The sequence below is a fragment of the Macaca nemestrina genome, chromosome X, assembly GCF_043159975.1.
Source record: "Macaca nemestrina isolate mMacNem1 chromosome X, mMacNem.hap1, whole genome shotgun sequence".
Taxonomy (NCBI): Eukaryota; Metazoa; Chordata; class Mammalia; order Primates; family Cercopithecidae; genus Macaca; species Macaca nemestrina.
This window is the reverse complement of record NC_092145.1, coordinates 113367372-113384752: the sequence shown is the minus strand read 5'-3', so window position 1 is coordinate 113384752 and position 17381 is coordinate 113367372. Positions and strand designations below refer to the sequence as shown.

Below are 17381 nucleotides of genomic sequence, written 5' to 3'. Positions count from 1 at the left end.
ATTAATCCTAGAGAGACAGATATATGACCTTTCAGATGGAAAATTCAAAGTAGCTATTTTGAGGAAGCTCAGCAAAATCCGAGAAAACACAGAGAAGGAATTCAGAATCCCATCAGATAAATTTAACAAAGATAATGTTAAATAATGGAAAAGAGTTAAATAAATGTTAAATAATGGAAAAAAGTTAAATAATGTTAAATAAATAATTAATAAATAATAAATAATGTTAAATAATGTTAAATAAATAAATAATGTTAAAAGTTAAAAAATGTCAAATAATGGAAAAGAGGCTGGGCGCGGTGGCTCATGCCTGTAATCCCAACACTTTGGGAGGCCGAGGTGGGCAGATCACGAGGTCAGGAGATCGAGACCATCCTGGCTAACACGGTGAAACCTTGTCTCTACTAAAAATACAAAAAATTAGCTGGGCGTGGTGGTGGGCCCCTGTAGTCCCAGCTACCTGGGAGGCTGAGGCAGGAGAATGGTGTGAACCCAGGAGGCGGAGCTTGCAGTGAGCCGAGATAATGCCACTGCACTCCAGCCTGGGCAACAGCGTGAGACTCTGTCTCAAAAAAAATAAATAAATAAATAAATAATGGAAAAGAATTAAGCAGAAATTCTGGAGCTGAAAAAATGCAATTGACGGACTGAAGAATCCATCAGTCTCTTAACAGCAGACTTGATCAAGCAGAATAATTAGCCTCAAGACAAGCTATTTGAAAATGCACAATGAGAGGAGACGAAAGGAAAAAGAATGAAGCATGCCTACAGGATCTGGAAAATAGCCTCAGAAGGGCAAATCTAAGAATGATTGGCCTTAAAGAGGAGGGAGAGAGAGAGAGATCAGGGTAGAAAGTTTATTCAAAGAGGTAATAACAGAGAACTTCCCAAATGTAGAGAAATGTATATCAATATTCAAGTACAAGAAGGTTATAAAACATCAAGCATATCTAACTGAAATAAGACTACCTCAAGACATTTAATAATCAAACTCCCTAAGGTCAAGGATAAAGAAAGGACCCTAAAAACAGCAAGAGAAAAGAAACAACATACAATGGAGCTCCAATACATCTAGCAGTAGACTTTTCATTGGAAACCTAACAGGCCAGGAGAGAGTGGCATGACATATTAAAAGTTTTGAAAGAGAAAAACTTTTATCCTAGAATAGTATATCCAGTGAAAATATCATTCAAACATGAAGGAGAAATAAGGACTTTCCCAAATAAAAGCTGAGGGATTTCTTCAACACCAGGCCTGTCCTACAAAAAAATATTAAAGGGAGTTCTTCAGTCTTGAAAGAAAAGGTTGTTAATGGCAATAAGAAATCATCTGAAGGTACAAAACTCACTGGTAATAGTACACAGAAAAACATGGAATATTATAATATTGTAATTGTGGTATGAAAACTCCTATCTTGAAGAGAAAGACTAAAAGATTAGCCAATCAAAAATAATAACTACAATAACTTTTGAGACATGGACAGTATAATAAGATGTAAATAGAAACAGCAAAAAGTTAAGGGAATGAAGTTGAAGTATAGAGTTTTTGTTCTCGCCTTGCTTGTTTGTTAACTTATTTATGCAATCAGTGTTGTCATCAGTTTAAAATATTGGGTTATAAGATATTATTCTCAAGGCCCATGGTAAACCTCAAATCAAAAACATACAACAGATACACACAAAAATAAAAAGCAAGAAGTTAAGACATACCACCTGAGAATATCATGTTCACTAAGAGGAAGACAAGAACGAAAGAAGGAAGGAAGAAAAGACCACAAGACAACCAGAAAACAAATAAAATGGCAGGAATAAGTCCTTACTTATAATGGACAGAACTCTCCAAAAGACACAGAGTGGCTGAATCAATACAAAAAACAGGAAACATGCTTCACTATAAAGACACATATAGGCTGAAAATAAAGGGATGGAAAAAGATATTCCATGCAAATGGAAATCAAAAAGCAGGAATAGCTATACTTAATAGATTTAAAGAAAACTATAAAAAGAGACAAAAAGATCATTATATAATGATAAAGCGTTCAGTTCAACAAGAGGATAGAACAGTCATAAATATATATACACCCAATTCTGGAGCAACCAGAAATATAAAGCAAATATTATTAGAGTTAAAGAGATAGACCCCAATAAAATAATAGCTAGAGACTTTAATACCTTGCTTTCAGCATTGGACAAATCATCCAGATAAAAAATGAAGTATCATACTTAATCTGTACTATAGACCAAATCAACCTAATAGATATTTATAGAACATTTCATCCAACAGCTGCAGAATATACATTCTTCTCCTCGGCACATGGAGTATTCTCAAAGATAGACCATGTGTCAGGTGCCAAAACAAGTCTTAAAATGATTTTTAAAAATTGAAATCATCAATTATCTTCTCTGGCCACAGTGGAATAAAACTAGAAATCAATAACGAAGAATTTTAGAAATTATACAAACACTTGGAAATTAAACAACATGCTCCTGAACGACCAGTAGGTCAATGAAGGAATTAAGAAGAAAATGTTAAACTCTCTTGAAACAAACAAACAAACAAAATGGGAACACAACATACCAAAACCTATAGAATATAGCAAAAGCAGTACTAAGAGGAAAGTTTATAACAATAAGTATGTATATCAAAAAAATAGAAAAACTTCAGCCTTATAATGCATCTTAAAGAACTAGAAAAATGAACAAACAAAACCCTAAATTAGTAGAAGAAAGGAAATATAAAGATCAGAGCAGAAATAAGTGAAGTTGAAATGGAAAAAAACAAAGATCAACAAAACAAAAAAGTTGGTTTTTTGAAGAGATAAAATCACCAAACCTTTAGCCCAACTCGAAAAAAAAAAAAGAGAGAAAATCCAAATAAATAAAATCAGAGATGAAAAAGACATTGCTACTGATACTGCAGAAATTCAAAGGATCATTAGAGGCTACTATGAGCAACTATATGCCAACAAATTGGAAAACCTAGAAGAAGTGAACAGATTCCTAGACACATATAACCTACCAAGATTGAACCATGATGAAATTTAAAATCTGAACAGACCAGTAACAGATGGTGAGATTGAAGTCATAAAAAGTTTCCCCTCAAAGAAAATCCTGGGACCCAGTGGCTTCACTGCCGAATTTTACAAAACATTTAAAGAAAGAACTAGTACCAGTGTTACTCAAACTATTCCAAAAAATAGAAGAGAAGGGAATACTTTTAAACTCATTCTACAAAGCCAGTATTACGCTGATACCAAAATCAGACAAAGACACATCAAAAAAAGAAAACTACAGGCCAGTATTCTGGATGAACATTGATGCAGAAATCCTCAACAAAGTACTAGCACACCAAATTTAACAATACTTTAAAAAGATCATTCACTATGACCAGTTTATTGAGGGTTTTTATCATGAAGGATGTTGAATTTTATCAAATGCTTTTTCAGCATCAATTGAAACGATCATACAGTTTTTGTCCTTCATGCTGAAGATACGATTTTTCACACTGATTGATTTGCATATGTTGAGCCATCCTTGCGTCCCTAGGATAAATCCCATTTGGTCATGATGAATGATCGTTTTAAAATAACTAAAAGGGTATAATTGGATTGTTTGTAACATAAAGGATAAATGTTTGAGGTGTGGGATAGAAATTGAATAAGATAGAGTGGCTAGAATAAAAATCTTGAAAAAGAACACCAGAGACTGATTTAGGAATTAAGGCATATCATTCCCCTTTGAAGAAACTTTGGGTTGGATGCAGTGGCTCATACCTAAAATCCCAGTGCTTTGGGAGCCCGAGGCAAGAGGATTGTTTAAAGCCAGAAGCTCAAGATCAGCCTGGGCACGGAAACTCTTCTTACAGATGTGGATTTGTAAAAGGTAGCATTTTTCCTCTAGTGAAAGCATTTGAAAAAGTATTTTTCTTCTACAATTACTGAACAATATATAGAAAATTATTTTTTCCGGCCACGCACAGTGGCTCACGCCTGTAATCCCAGCACTTTGGGAGGCCGAGGCGAGCGGATCACCTGAGGTCAAGAGTTCGAGACCAGCCTGACCAACTCGATGAAACTCCGTCTCTACTAAAAATACAAAAATTAGTTGGGCATGGTGGCATGTGCCTATAATCCCGGCTACTCAGGAGGCTGAGACAGGAGAATCGCTTGAACCCAGGAGAGACAGAGGTTGCAGTGAGCCGAGATCGCACCATTGCACTCCAGCCTGGGCAATAAGAGCAAAATTCCATCTCAAAAAAAAAAAAAAGTAAATAAACCACAGTGAGATACCATTTCATACCTACTAGGGTGGCAGCAATAAGAAAGGCAAACAATCAAGGATGTGGAAAAATTGGAACCCTCATGCATTGCTGGTGGAAATAAAAATGATGCAGCTGCTGTGAAAAAAGTTTGGCAGCTCCTCAAAATGTTAAACATAGAGTTACCTTATAAACCAGTAATTCTACTCCTAAGTATATACCTGCAGTTTAAGATCACCAAGACCATTCTCAGGTTCAGTAATTCACTAGAAGGACTCTCAGAACTCAGAGGAACAGTTATGCTCATAGTTATAATTTATTATAATGAAAAGATACAGATTTAAAATCAGCCGAGGATAGAGGCGTATGAGGCATGGTCCAGGAGAGACCTGGAATACAGCTTCCCATTACCCCTGCCAGTGGAGTTGTGCAGATAGTGCTTATTTCTCCCAGCAACAGTATATGATACACACAGAGTATTGCCAGCCAGAAAAACTCACCTTTGGTGTTCAGCGATTTTATTGAGAGTTGGCCACGTAGGCATTGCTCACCATCCACGTGGCTGACGTTACTCTCCAGTCCCTCCGGAGGTCAGGCTGATAGAAGGTGCCCCAAAGTCTCTACCATAAATCACATTGTTAGCATAGACTATCTCACTTGGCCCAAGGACCCAAGGTAAACAAAGACACTCTTATCAGGCAGGACATTCCAGGGGCTTAAAGGTTACTTCTAAGGAGCTAAAGACAAACAGCCAAACCTTTCTTTAGACAAGGTTATCCTTTACCGCACAACACCCAAGAGAAATAAAAACATATATCCACACAAAAACTGCTGCATGAATTTTCATAGCACCATTATTTCATAACAGACAAAAAGTTAAAACAACCCAAATGTCCATCAACTTGATGAAATGGGGTATATCCATACAACTATTTTTTGCCCATAAAAAGGAATGAAGTTCTAATACATGCTACAACATAGAGGAACCTGAAGAACATGCTAAGTGAAAGAAGCCAGACTCACACAACCACATATTGTTGTAATTCCACTTATATGAAGTGTCCAGAATAGGCACATCAATAGAGACAGAAAGTAGATTAGTAGTTGCTTGGGGCTGGAGTTGGTAACAGGGAGTAACTACAAATGGACAAGATTTGGAGTGGGCGGTGATGAAAATATCCTGGAATTAGGTATTGGCAATGGGTGCATGACTGTAAATATATTTGAAAACCATTGAAATGTACACATTAAACTGGCGAACTTTATGGTATATAAAATATATCTTAATAAAGCTGTTTCTGTCATTTCAGTGAATGAATATAATGACCATGCTGTAATGCATGTAGTGAAGTGTTTAAAGACGTGTCACATAAAAGATGCTTTGTACAAGTGCTATTTGCTTGCCACAAAGAGAACAGTGCTATCTCAATTTTTTATTTTAAATTTGTAAAGATAAAAATATTTTTTTAATGGGTGTAATGAAACCTCTCTATCACCTTCCATGGTTACAGTGGAAATAAGTGAGATGTATGCAAAGGCATTTTATTTAATAGAATGTGCCAGACATATGTTTTAGAAAAGAACAAATAGGTATCTGGTATCTGACTGGCACCTTTCTTCTTTTTTTTTTTTTTTCTTTTTCTTCTGAGACCGAGTCTCGCTCTGTCACCCAGGCTGGAGTGCAGTGGCGCGATCTCGGCTCACTGCAACCTCCGCCTCCCGAGTTCAAGCAGTTCTCTGCCTCAGCTTCCCAAGTAGCTGGAATTACAGGTGCCCACCTGTACTTTTTAGTAGAGATGGGGTTTCACCATCTTGGCCAGGCTTGTCTTGAACTCCTGACCTAGTGATCCAACTGCCTCAGCCTCCCAAAGGGCTGGGATTATAGGCGTGAGCCACCGCGCCCAACCCTTTTTTTTTTTTTCAGGATCTCACTCCCGTCGCCCAGGCTGGAGTGCAGTAGCACAATCACGGCTCACTGCAGCCTCAACTTCCCAGGCTCAGCCTCCCTAGTAGCTGAGACTGCAGGTGTGCACCACCACACCCAGCTAATTTTTGTATTTTTTGTAGAGACAGGGTTTCGTCATGTTGTCCAGGCTGGTCTTGAACTCCTGGACTTAAGCGATCCTCGCCCCTTGGCCTGCCAAAGTGCTGGGAGTACAGGCGTGAGCCACTGCGCCTGGCTCTTCTTCTTCTTCTTCTTTTTTTTTTTTTTTTTTTTTTTTTTTTTTGAGAAGGAGTCTCGCCCTGTCGTCCAGGCTGGAGTGCAATGGCGCCATCTTGGCTCACTGCAACCTCCGCCTCCTGGGTTCAAGCAATTCTCCTGTCTCAGCCTCCCAAGCAGCTGGGATTACAGGTGTGAGTCACTGTGCCCGGCACTCTTCTTCTTTTTTTTAATGGCAATATTACTTTGTGTTTTTTTATTTTTAGTAGAGATGAGGTCTCACTATGTTACCCAGGCTGGTCTCGAACTTCAGAGCTCAAGCGATCCTCTCACCTCAACCTCCCAAGGTGCTGGGATTATAGGCGTGAGCCACCATGCCCACCCAGCCCAAGTTTTATCTTTTAAATTGCAATTTTTATTAACACATTGTAGTTGTACATATTTGTAGGGTATAATTTGATGTCTTTATATATGTTGTATAGTTGAATCAGGATATTTAGCATATCCATCATCTCATGCGTTTATCATTTCTTTATGGTGAGAACATTCAAAAGCCTCTCTTGTAGCTATTTTGTAAAATATAATACCCTTCTGTTAACTATTGTCACCCTGTGCAATAGAACACCAGAACTTATTCCTCCCAATTATAACTTTGTGCCCATTGACCAGCATTTTTTCACCACCAAAATATATAGATCTCCAGCTATAAATACCACAGAATTATCTTTTTTGAAAAGAGTTGGATTTTATGGCAGTTTCCTAAGGCATATTTTTTATATAAGTACCCAATTCTTGTCTGTGCATTATCTTTTATTTTGAATAATTTATGTTTATATTTATGTCTCTATATTCTATAAACGTTCTATAAATTTGACCTGAGAAGATCTGTTTTTAGCTTCCCAATAATAGTAGTTTAATGTCACTTATTCATTCCCTTGAATAGAAAACCATTTGTTTTTTCTTCCCATATGTTTAAGTTATTAAACAGCAAAAGAGTACTGTGCCCAACACTTGAAATCTTTTACTAAAGAATACCTTTTACTTTTGTTTCTCAAATGTCTGACTAGTTTCTTAGTCAAGTAATAACAAAAAGTACCCAGGTAAAAGTACATCTTGAACTTTCATCATCCTCATTTTCGAGAGGCTTCACTGTAATATAACAGACTTTTCTGATAGTGGTGTTAAAAGCCAGGGTGGACCATCTTAGGAGCTTCTTATCTGGAAGAATTCAGTAAGTGGCTAGATTACCACTTAATTGGAAAGTGGAGGGGGATGTGTATAGAGTGGGGGATGGAGGTAGAAAATCAGGTACTCTAGAGGAAATTCAAGCAATAATAAATGTGAGGCTGGATTAGATGATCTTAGAATTATATTTCATCCCTGGAATTCTTTATCATATGAAATTAATTTAAATGAAATATGGAATATGCCCCTTTAAAACTTTGACAGTTTCCAGTATTCTCTTAGGTGTTGAATTTCTCAATCTAAGATAATCTATCGGGCCTTTGCATTCTTTTTGTCTTTATTCATATGTAAGAGTTAACACTTGGCTTTAACCATAAGAATTCCCAATATTTCCTTAGAAATGAATCTTCCCTTACTTTCCCCACTTCCTCTACATAAACGCATAGGTGCACTCATGCATTTTAAATCTTTGGGCAGCAGCATGCAGTGGCTCATGCCTGTAATCCCAGCACTTTGGGAGGCTGAGTTGGGCAGATCACTTGAGGCCAGGAGTTCGAGACTAGACCAGCCTGGCCAACATGGTGAAACCCCATCTCTACTAAAAATGCAAAAATTAGCCAGGCATGGTGATGCACACCTGTAGTCTCAGCTACTTGGGAGGCTGAGGCAAGAGAATCGATTGAACCCAGGAGGCAGAGGTTACAGTGAGCCAAGATCGTACCTCTGCACTCCAGCCTGGGCAACAGAGTGAGACTGTCTCAAAAAAAAAAAAAAAAAAAAAAAAAAAAGCTTTCCACAGTGATGGAAATGTTTTACGTCTGTGCTGTCTAGTGTGGTTAAAATGTGGCTACTGTGACTAAGAAACTAAATTTTTTAATTATACGTAATTTTAATTTAATTAAATTTAAGACTGGGCGCAGTGGCTCATGCCTGTAATCCCAGCACTTTGGGAGGCCAAGGCAGGCAGATCACTTGAGGTCAGGAGTTCGAGACCATCCTGACCAACATAGTGAAACCCCATCTCTACTAAAAATACAAAAATTAGCCGGGCATTGTGGCACATGCCTGTAATCCCAGCTACTCGGGAGGCTGAAGCAGGAGAACCGCTTGAACCTGGGAGGCAGAGGTTGCAGTGAGCCGAGATTGCACCACTGCACTCCAGCCTGGGCGACAAAGTGAGACACCATCTAAAAAAATAAAAAAATTAAATAGCCACTCATGGCTACTTGGCCACCAAGTTGGACAGCTCAGTTCTATAACAACAATTTCACGGGGCATGGTGGCTCACACCTGTAATCCCAACACTTTGAGGGAGGCTGGGGCTGTTGGATCACTTGAGCCCAGGAGTTCAAGACCAGCCTGAGCAACACAGATTCCATCTCTATTTTTAAATGTTTTATAAAATTCTTTTTGAGATAGGGTCTCACTCTATTGCCCAGGCTGGAGTGCAGTGGTGTGATCTCGGCTCACTGAAGCTTGGACCTCCCGGGTTCAGGCAATTCTCATGCCTCAGCCTCCCAAGTAGCTAGGACTACAGATGTGCACCACCATGCCCAGATAACTTTTGTATTTTCAGTAGAGACAGGGTTTCGCCATGTTGCCCAAGCTGGTCTCGAACTCCTGGTGTCAAGTGATCCACCTGCCTCGGCCTCCCAAAGTGCTGGGATTACAGGTGTAAGCCACTGTGCTCTGGCCTAAAATTTTTATGTTTAAAAGAAAAAAATTCAAGAAGTTAGGTTACTTAGATATTGGAATTCCTGTGATCTTTTTAGAACCAGTGAATGCTCTAGCAATAATACTGACTTTGTGTGTTTTCTTTTGTTTGTTTATAAGCATTTTCTGAGCAACTGCTTCTTCAATAGTTAATGACAATGCAAAATGAAAGACACAGTTTCTGTTTTTAAGATCTATCCCTAAGGACTTGACAATTGATATAGGTACAGTGTGAAAAGTCCCATTATAAAAGCATTTATAGGGTGATGTGGGAAACACAGAGAAGAGACTACATGACTGTTTACAGGAGCCCAGGAAAGCATCTCAGAAAACTTGATGCTTGAATGCTTGAGCTGAAACCTCAAAAGGAGTGTTTGAATTTTTTTTTTTTTTTGGCCTCTGTGTTTGCTGTTTTCTGTAAGAACAGGTTTCTTGGGTTACTTGTAAAGCATCTGTTATGGTCAGTTTAGGACTAACTTTCTCCCAGTCTTTCCTTTGCTTCCTATAAGCTATCAATTTAGGTCCAGAAACATAGGGCTCTCCCTTTTCCTCCAACCCTGCTACCTTGATGCATATTTTCTTCCTACAGTGCTCTATAAAAAGCTGCATCACTGCCTTCCACGTCACCTGTGCCTTTGAGCACGGCCTAGAGATGAAGACCATCCTAGATGAGGGAGACGAAGTGAAGTTCAAGTCATATTGCCTCAAGCATAGCCAAAACAGGCAGAAACTTGGAGAAGCTGAGTACCCCCACCACAGGGCTAAAGAGCAGAGTCAGGCCAAAAGTGAGAAAACCAGCCTGCGGGCACAGAAGCTTTGGGAGCTGGAGGAGGAGTTCTATTCCTTGGTACGAGTGGAAGATGTGGCTGCAGAGCTGGGTATGCCCACACTAGCTGTGGACTTTATCTATAACTACTGGAAACTGAAGCGGAAAAGTAACTTCAATAAGCCATTATTTCCTCCAAAGGAGGATGAAGAAAATGGGCTGGTGCAGCCAAAAGAGGAAAGCATTCACACTCGAATGAGAATGTTTATGCATCTACGCCAGGACCTGGAGAGGGTAAGGTGACCAGCTGTGACTAGTATATAGGTCTTGGTCTGTGTAGAAATGGAGGTCCCACTTCCGGTTTAATAATGGTTAGTCAGCTCATAATAGTGTGGGCTTCTGTGTCCTTGCTTATCTTCTGATCTCTTTGTGGCCCCAGACTTGTGGGCTCTGTGTAAATTCTGGCAGGCACATCCAGGGGATTTGAGAGGCCTCACGTATATGCTCTATGAACTTTACATTTGAAATAAACTCTCATTTGGTTTAGTTTTTATTCACTGTTGAGCCTAAATTGGCCCCTTCATATTTTACTGACATATTTATGAGACTTTAGGCTGAAGAAAGAGTGAATTTTGTTCAGGAAAACACCAAATTAGAGTTTCACAAACTTGGCACTGTTGACATTTTGGACTGAATCGTTTTTTGTTGTTAGGGGGCTGTCCTTTGTTGTAGGGGGAATTTAAGATGTTTACCAGCATCCCTGGCCTCTACCCACTAGATGCCAGTAGCACCCGCACACACACCCCCAACGTGACAACCAAAAATGTCTGCAAACTGCTCTCCCCCAGTTGAGAGCCACTCCACATGATAATTCAATATAACTCATGGTGTATTTATCAGGTATCTACTAAATGAGATGCTGCAGGGCTTCAAGGGTAAGTTAAACCCTGTGTTTATCCTAGAGAATTTTCTAATTAAATGTAATTCTATAAATGGCTTGTGTTTTTTTCTCTGCTACCAGAATTTGAAAGAGAACTAATAGATTTGGCTCACTTTTAAAAATTTAAGACACTCACATATAGCACCTACTATTACTATTATTGCCAACACTGTCCTAAGCATTTTATAAATATTAATTCATTTAATTCTAACATGCCCATGAAAAACTACTATTATTATCATCATCGCTATTTACAGATGAACAAACTGGGGCAAAGAAAGTTTGTGTAACTTGCCTAGGTAGGGAGTATGAGAGAGTGAGTATTTCACCTTTGTGGCTGTGGAAACTTGGTTGAGCTGAAAGTGTGAGCAAAGAAAACACTTCTAGTCTTCCCAGTGGAACTGTATCCTGCCCATCCGGCACTGATTAGAAAATTCTACTGGGTACAGCCAGCATTGCCATCATTCATACTCAGGGATCTAAAGGGAATGCTGAATTGTTAAACTATCATTCGGTCTTCCTAACCTGGCTGTGCAAATAAATATCAAACCCATGACACTGCAAGGAGAGTAGGTTTCAGAAGGCAGATTTGGAGCATTTTGCTCTTACTATTGATTTATATAGGAACCATGATCCCACAATTGACCATGCTGTGTGAATTCCTGTGGAGTGGCTCTCATTCTGCAGCTCTTGGATTCTGTCTTCTCAACCCTACCTGACTTTAGTGTCTTTATTTTAGCCAAACAATTTCAGTTGTCAGGTTTGCTTAACATGACAAACATCTCTATTTGTTGGGGATTGGGCTTTCAGGTCCGAAATCTGTGCTATATGATAAGCAGGCGAGAGAAGCTGAAACTGTCACACAACAAAATACAGGAACAGATCTTCGGTTTGCAAGTCCAGCTTCTTAACCAAGAAATTGATGCAGGTAACCTGTATATTTAAAATGTCCTAACAAATATGTAGACTCTGGTTATATCCTATCTTAACAATTTAAATTTCATGCCAGTCATTCCACTTAAAAATCTTTTTAAATTCTTGTCAGATATCTCATTTGCTTCCGTCTAATCTTGGTATAAACTGGCCCATTTCACTGTCAATTCATAAGGCAAGAAATCCCAGGGTGAGGTAGGAGGAGTTGTAGGTCTAAGGCAGGTAATCTAGGTCCCAAACAGATATTCGAGACCATTAGTTGAAGCCATGAAATTATTCTGTAATTATCAAATTCATTTAGAAATCGACAGGATAGAATCTAACCCGTTTCCAGAAAACACTTAATTCCAGGGTTACTCATCTTAACAGTAGTCTATTAAAACAAATCCTTAGCCAGAAGTAAGTTTTTAGATCTGAGTTGTTATCTTTTCATTTATTCACTAATATTTGTTGAGCACCTACAATGGACTAAGAACTGATTTACAAGATAGAGCAGAAAGCAAGACAAAATCCCTGCCTGTAGGGTATACTGCTCACTGGGTGAGCAAGACAGGTGAGCATAATTATAGTGCCCTAAGCATAGGGAGCTTGGCTGGAGTGATAACAGTCATATTCAGTGACACCTGTAAACTCCCTGTGCCTCATTTAACACAGTGGTCAATGGCAGAGCCTGGGAAACTAGGGGTCACTGGACAGGGTGTGCAGAATCAGCTCCTGCCAAGGGAGCCATGGAGCAAGAGAGAGACTCAGAAATGAGGTGACAAGTGGGTGTCAGAGGCCCTGGAGTATCTCAATGTCATCAGTCTCAACAGAGTAGTATAGCAGGAGGCAGCAAGACTGCTCAGCCACAAAGGGCAACATGACAAACAAGGAGAAGCAGAGGATAACAGGGAGAGTCCCTGCATGCCAAGGAAATTGGCTCCTACCCACATGCCTTCTGATGGGTAGGAGTCAACCTCATTATGACTTGCAGCATCAGCAGGTGGTAGCTGCTGACAGAAATGGGGGTTGTGGGTGTTTAAGGTGGACCTTTGGGGAACAAATGCTGCCCACTGGGGTACCTAAAAGCTATCCTCTCGATATCTCATTTTTGTGAGGCTACCATAAGATGATAATGGGCAAAGGTCAAGTCCATATACAAGAAGGAATTGTTTGATAGTGCTTTTTAAATTTCAAAGTACTTGAAATAATACAAGAAGGCCTGTTCTGACTGTGATTGTAGGGTGACTTGACTGAGAAACTGATTGCCGATACTCCCCAGCCAATCCTAAAGCTAGCCGATTGGCAGGAATGTTATGATTCTTTTCTGCTGGCCTTACCACTACAAAACCTTTCACCTCCATAATGTTCATTTGTAGTCAGGAAATTATTCTAGGTTAAGGATATAAAATTTATGGGAACCACCCAGTATCACCTCTAATGCCAAGTTCAAACACATACATACTCTTCACCCACCAAAACCCTTGCAACGTTTCTGAAGGTTTGTGTTTGCCTTGCTTCAGGAAGGCCAGAAGAGATTAGAGGATGGGGCCTGAAATGTGTGTGTTTAAGACACATACTAAGTGCTGTGCCATACCGACACATGCATACAGAGACACACAAATAGGGAGACCCAGTTCTAAACTATTGCTAGAGACATTCTTCTCAGAAATGGAAGGGCAGAGATGGGACGCAGGAGGCAGCATACTAGTTTGTGATCATTTTACAAACTAAAGGAGCAGAGGTAAAGAGGTGTGGAGCCATATAGCAAACAGTGGCATTGCTGAGTTTCTCATCTGTAGCATTCTTGGTCCCAGCCTCTAGTTCAGCTCACTCCAGCTGCTGCACTATGATGTACATACCTAGCAGAGCCAGGTGCTTGTTAAACATTTGGAAGAGTAGGTATGTGAACTCACTCTGCCATAAGCACAAAAGCCATTATTTAAATCTGTTGTTAAAATGAATCTTTCTTTTTTACCTCAGGGCTACCTTTGACAAATGCACTCGAAAACTCACTGTTTTATCCACCACCAAGAATTACCTTGAAGTTAAAAATGCCCAGATCAACCCCAGAAGACCACAGAAACAGCTCCACAGAAACCGATCAGCAACCCCACTCTCCTGACAGCAGCTCCTCTGTTCACAGTATAAGGAGCATGCAGGTGCCCCAGGAGTCACTAGAAATGAGAACGAAATCATATCCGAGATACCCACTAGAGAGCAAGAATAACCGTTTGCTGGCCAGTCTCAGCCATTCTAGGAGTGAAACAAAGGAGTCCAGTCCTGCTTGGAGAACCCCGTCTTCAGAGTGCTATCATGGGCAGTCACTGGGAAAGCCTCTTGTCCTTCAGGCTGCCCTCCATGGACAGTCTTCCATTGGGAATGGGAAAAGTCAGCCTAACTCCAAGTTTGCCAAATCCAATGGCCTGGAGGGCAGCTGGTCTGGGAATGTCACCCAAAAAGACAGCTCGAGTGAGATGTTCTGTGACCAGGAGCCTGTGCTCAGTCCCCACTTGGTCAGTCAGGGCAGCTTTAGAAAATCCACTGTAGAACACTTTAGTAGGTCCTTTAAAGAGACCACCAATAGGTGGGTGAGGAACGCAGAGGACCTCCAGTGCTATGTGAAGCCAACCAAGAATATGAGCCCCAAGGAGCAGTTCTGGGGTAGACAGCTTCTCAAGCGGTCTGCAGGGAGAGCTCCATATCAGGAAAATGATGGCTATTGCCCAGATTTGGAGCTGAGTGATTCAGAAGCAGAAAGTGATGGGAATAAAGAAAAAGTCAGGGTAAGGAAAGATAGCTCAGACAGGGAAAATCCTCCCCATGACTCTAGACGGGATTGCCATGGTAAAAGCAAGACACATCCCCTTTCCCACAGTTCAATGCAAAGGTGATTAGAAACTTCCAAGGATGACCCAACCTTTGCCTTTGCCCCATATATTGGGGAAAACCCATACACCAAAAGGATTTTAGCATATGTTAAGAGAAATTGCAGTGAAAAGGATAACATTTTTCCATAGTAAATTGTCTTGCAGTTTTTGAAAATGTTTCAAGTCTAGTTTTTACAAGCACATTACAGTAATTGCAGGTTGTCCAGAGGTTGGTTTGTCAGAGGCTATTGGGAACAGCTGGGCCCAGGGTATTTGCTCAGTAAATATTTTGGGGCAGCTTTGCAGTTATATAACACATTGACAAGTATATGTATTAAGAGTCCTTGCATTGTTAACTGATTTGCAAGAGACCATGATTATCAGACACTAAAACTACTTATCTTTTGAAGCTACAGCATGTGACTCCCAGAGCTCCTGTCTGTAGGAAGTTTCTAATTCCACTGGTATCTATAAACCCTTTTCAGGGGAGAGACCAGGAGACCACCATCTTAGATACTGTCAAACTCACTACTGTCTTCCTTTGTTCTGCACAAGGTTGAGTTCCTTTCACAGTATCTTAACTTACTGAGTCAATACTCCTCATGCTTATCAGTGTCCAGTGCCTGTTCCTAAACTTGCTTGTTGGGGACACACTCATAACTATTTCACCTGACTGACAAGCATAAAAGGCTAACTTGTGGATAGTGTTTACAAAAGTACAAAAGTACTACTTCCAAGGAAAATGCTCTGATTCTCTGTTTAGGCATTTATGAAGTATTCCAGAGCCTTTCCCAAAGTGAGACCATTTCTGGGGTATTTGTACCAGGTCAGGGTTTTTGTGTTGTTGTTTTCGAATAAGTTTGACTAAAATAAGTTTGGCTGACAGTTTTTGTATACCTGCTTTAATGTTTATAAAATTTTTATTGAGGTATAATTAAAATATAGTAAAATGCACAGAGGTTAAGTATTCTTACCTGCTTTAATTTTGAAACAGATTTTTATTGTCAAACAGAATTTGAAAGCATGTGTTTAACACATGGATATAATTTAGCTTTGTGTCAACTTTGAATCTGAGGCAGTTTCCCAAACAAAAAGGCTGGAGCCATTTTTCAGAAGTTGCTTATACCCTGTTCCCAAACTATCAGCCTTGATTAATTTCTAGTAGGAAGAGAATAATTACATTTGCAGGGGAGGTGGATAAAAACATGTCTGCTTCCCATTTAAATAAGAGAGAAATGATGCCGTTTCTTAAATGTGAAGCAGACTATAATTCTCAGCTCTCTTTTCTTCTTAGCCTTAAATTAATATTCTCTTTCTTCTAGTTTGGGAAAGTGTAGTGGGAATATTCAGACAAAAGAGGCCATTTTCCATTTTTAAAGCTTCTTACTGGTGAAACAGCCCAGTTGTAGTAGGTGCCAGTCAGTCAAGGCAGGGGCCCTCTCTCCGTCAATATGGAAAACTCAGCAGTTTTCCTCTCCCCCAGTTGCGTTCTTGTCATGTTGTTAATGAGTTCCTTTGCTTTTTGCTTTCTCCTTTTCTGAAAATATGTGTTTCGCCTCTCTTTTGGCTACATCTTCAAAATATTTCTTTTGTGCCTATGTACATGTGTAAACATGCCATAGCATGTGTGGTAGGTGTCCTGTATTTTGTTTGGAAAAAAAACTATCAAAATGAGGAAGAGAATTTCCCCTATTTACGCATAGGTTTCTGTGCTTTTTCTTTGAGTTCTCTGGAGTAGATATTAATTTGACACCTTCATGGTAATGAAATTATGATGGAGCTGTGTTGTAAATTCCTTATGTCAGAGGCCAGTGCAGTAGCCTATGTCCTTTCATGCCTTTCAATTCTGAGTGGGAGGAAAAGCAGACATCGAAACAGTGCTTCAGCCAAATTCCATATGTAATGCCATTGGGAGAGTATTGACTAAAATATCATTCGTCAGGGAAATATAGTTGTAATATTTTTACAGGATATTCCTAGGTAAATGAAGGAGCCTTCAGTTGTAAATTTCAATTACCCCAAAATGTATTTGCTACATTTTGTTGTTTGAAGTATTACCTCTTAACCTTCTTTGTTAATTTTTTTCATTTTGTCTTATATAGTCCAGTTTTCCAAGATAAGCTCAGTCCTTTTTCAAATGTCACCTTTTTACCAATACTTTTTCATTAAATTATGAAAACTGCTAACTACTGTCAGTGTGTTTTTTATTTTGGCATATTGGTTACATATGTTCGTTTTATATTTAAAAAATTATATTCACTGAACAAAACAGATAGTGTGGAGAGGGGGAGGAGGAAGAGGAGGAACTGAATGTTTAGAAGCACACATTCAACATTCAAGTCAATACCGGGGACCCAGGAGAACTCTGGATACTTGAACTTTACCAAGAAATCATGATTTTATCAGACTGTTAAGATAAAGGCCTTAGGATCATCATAAAACATCACCAGAGAGATAGATCCTATCTAAAGTGACAAGACTGAAAAGGCTTCAGTCAGGCATCTCTTAAATATATACTCTTTACAATATTCTGTTTGGAGTCTTGTGAGTATGTTGATGTCATGGGATTATGTGGTG

General features: G+C 39.5%; 1 protein-coding gene across 5 annotated transcripts in view; it reads left to right on the top strand.

Annotated features, from left to right (window-relative positions):
* The window catches only part of LOC105463721 (jade family PHD finger 3), a 150886-nt gene extending 133882 nt beyond the window's left edge, over positions 1 to 17004 (top strand). For all 5 annotated transcript variants that reach the window (XM_011710954.3, XM_011710985.2, XM_011710975.2 and 2 more), the window contains 3 exons: positions 9906 to 10376; positions 11833 to 11950; positions 13918 to 17004. In XM_011710954.3, coding sequence (XP_011709256.2) covers positions 9906 to 10376; positions 11833 to 11950; positions 13918 to 14828 — 1500 coding nt within the window. In that variant the 3' untranslated portion in view covers positions 14829 to 17004. The remainder of the gene's footprint in view (positions 1 to 9905; positions 10377 to 11832; positions 11951 to 13917) is intronic.
* Positions 17005 to 17381: the final 377 nt, after the last annotated feature.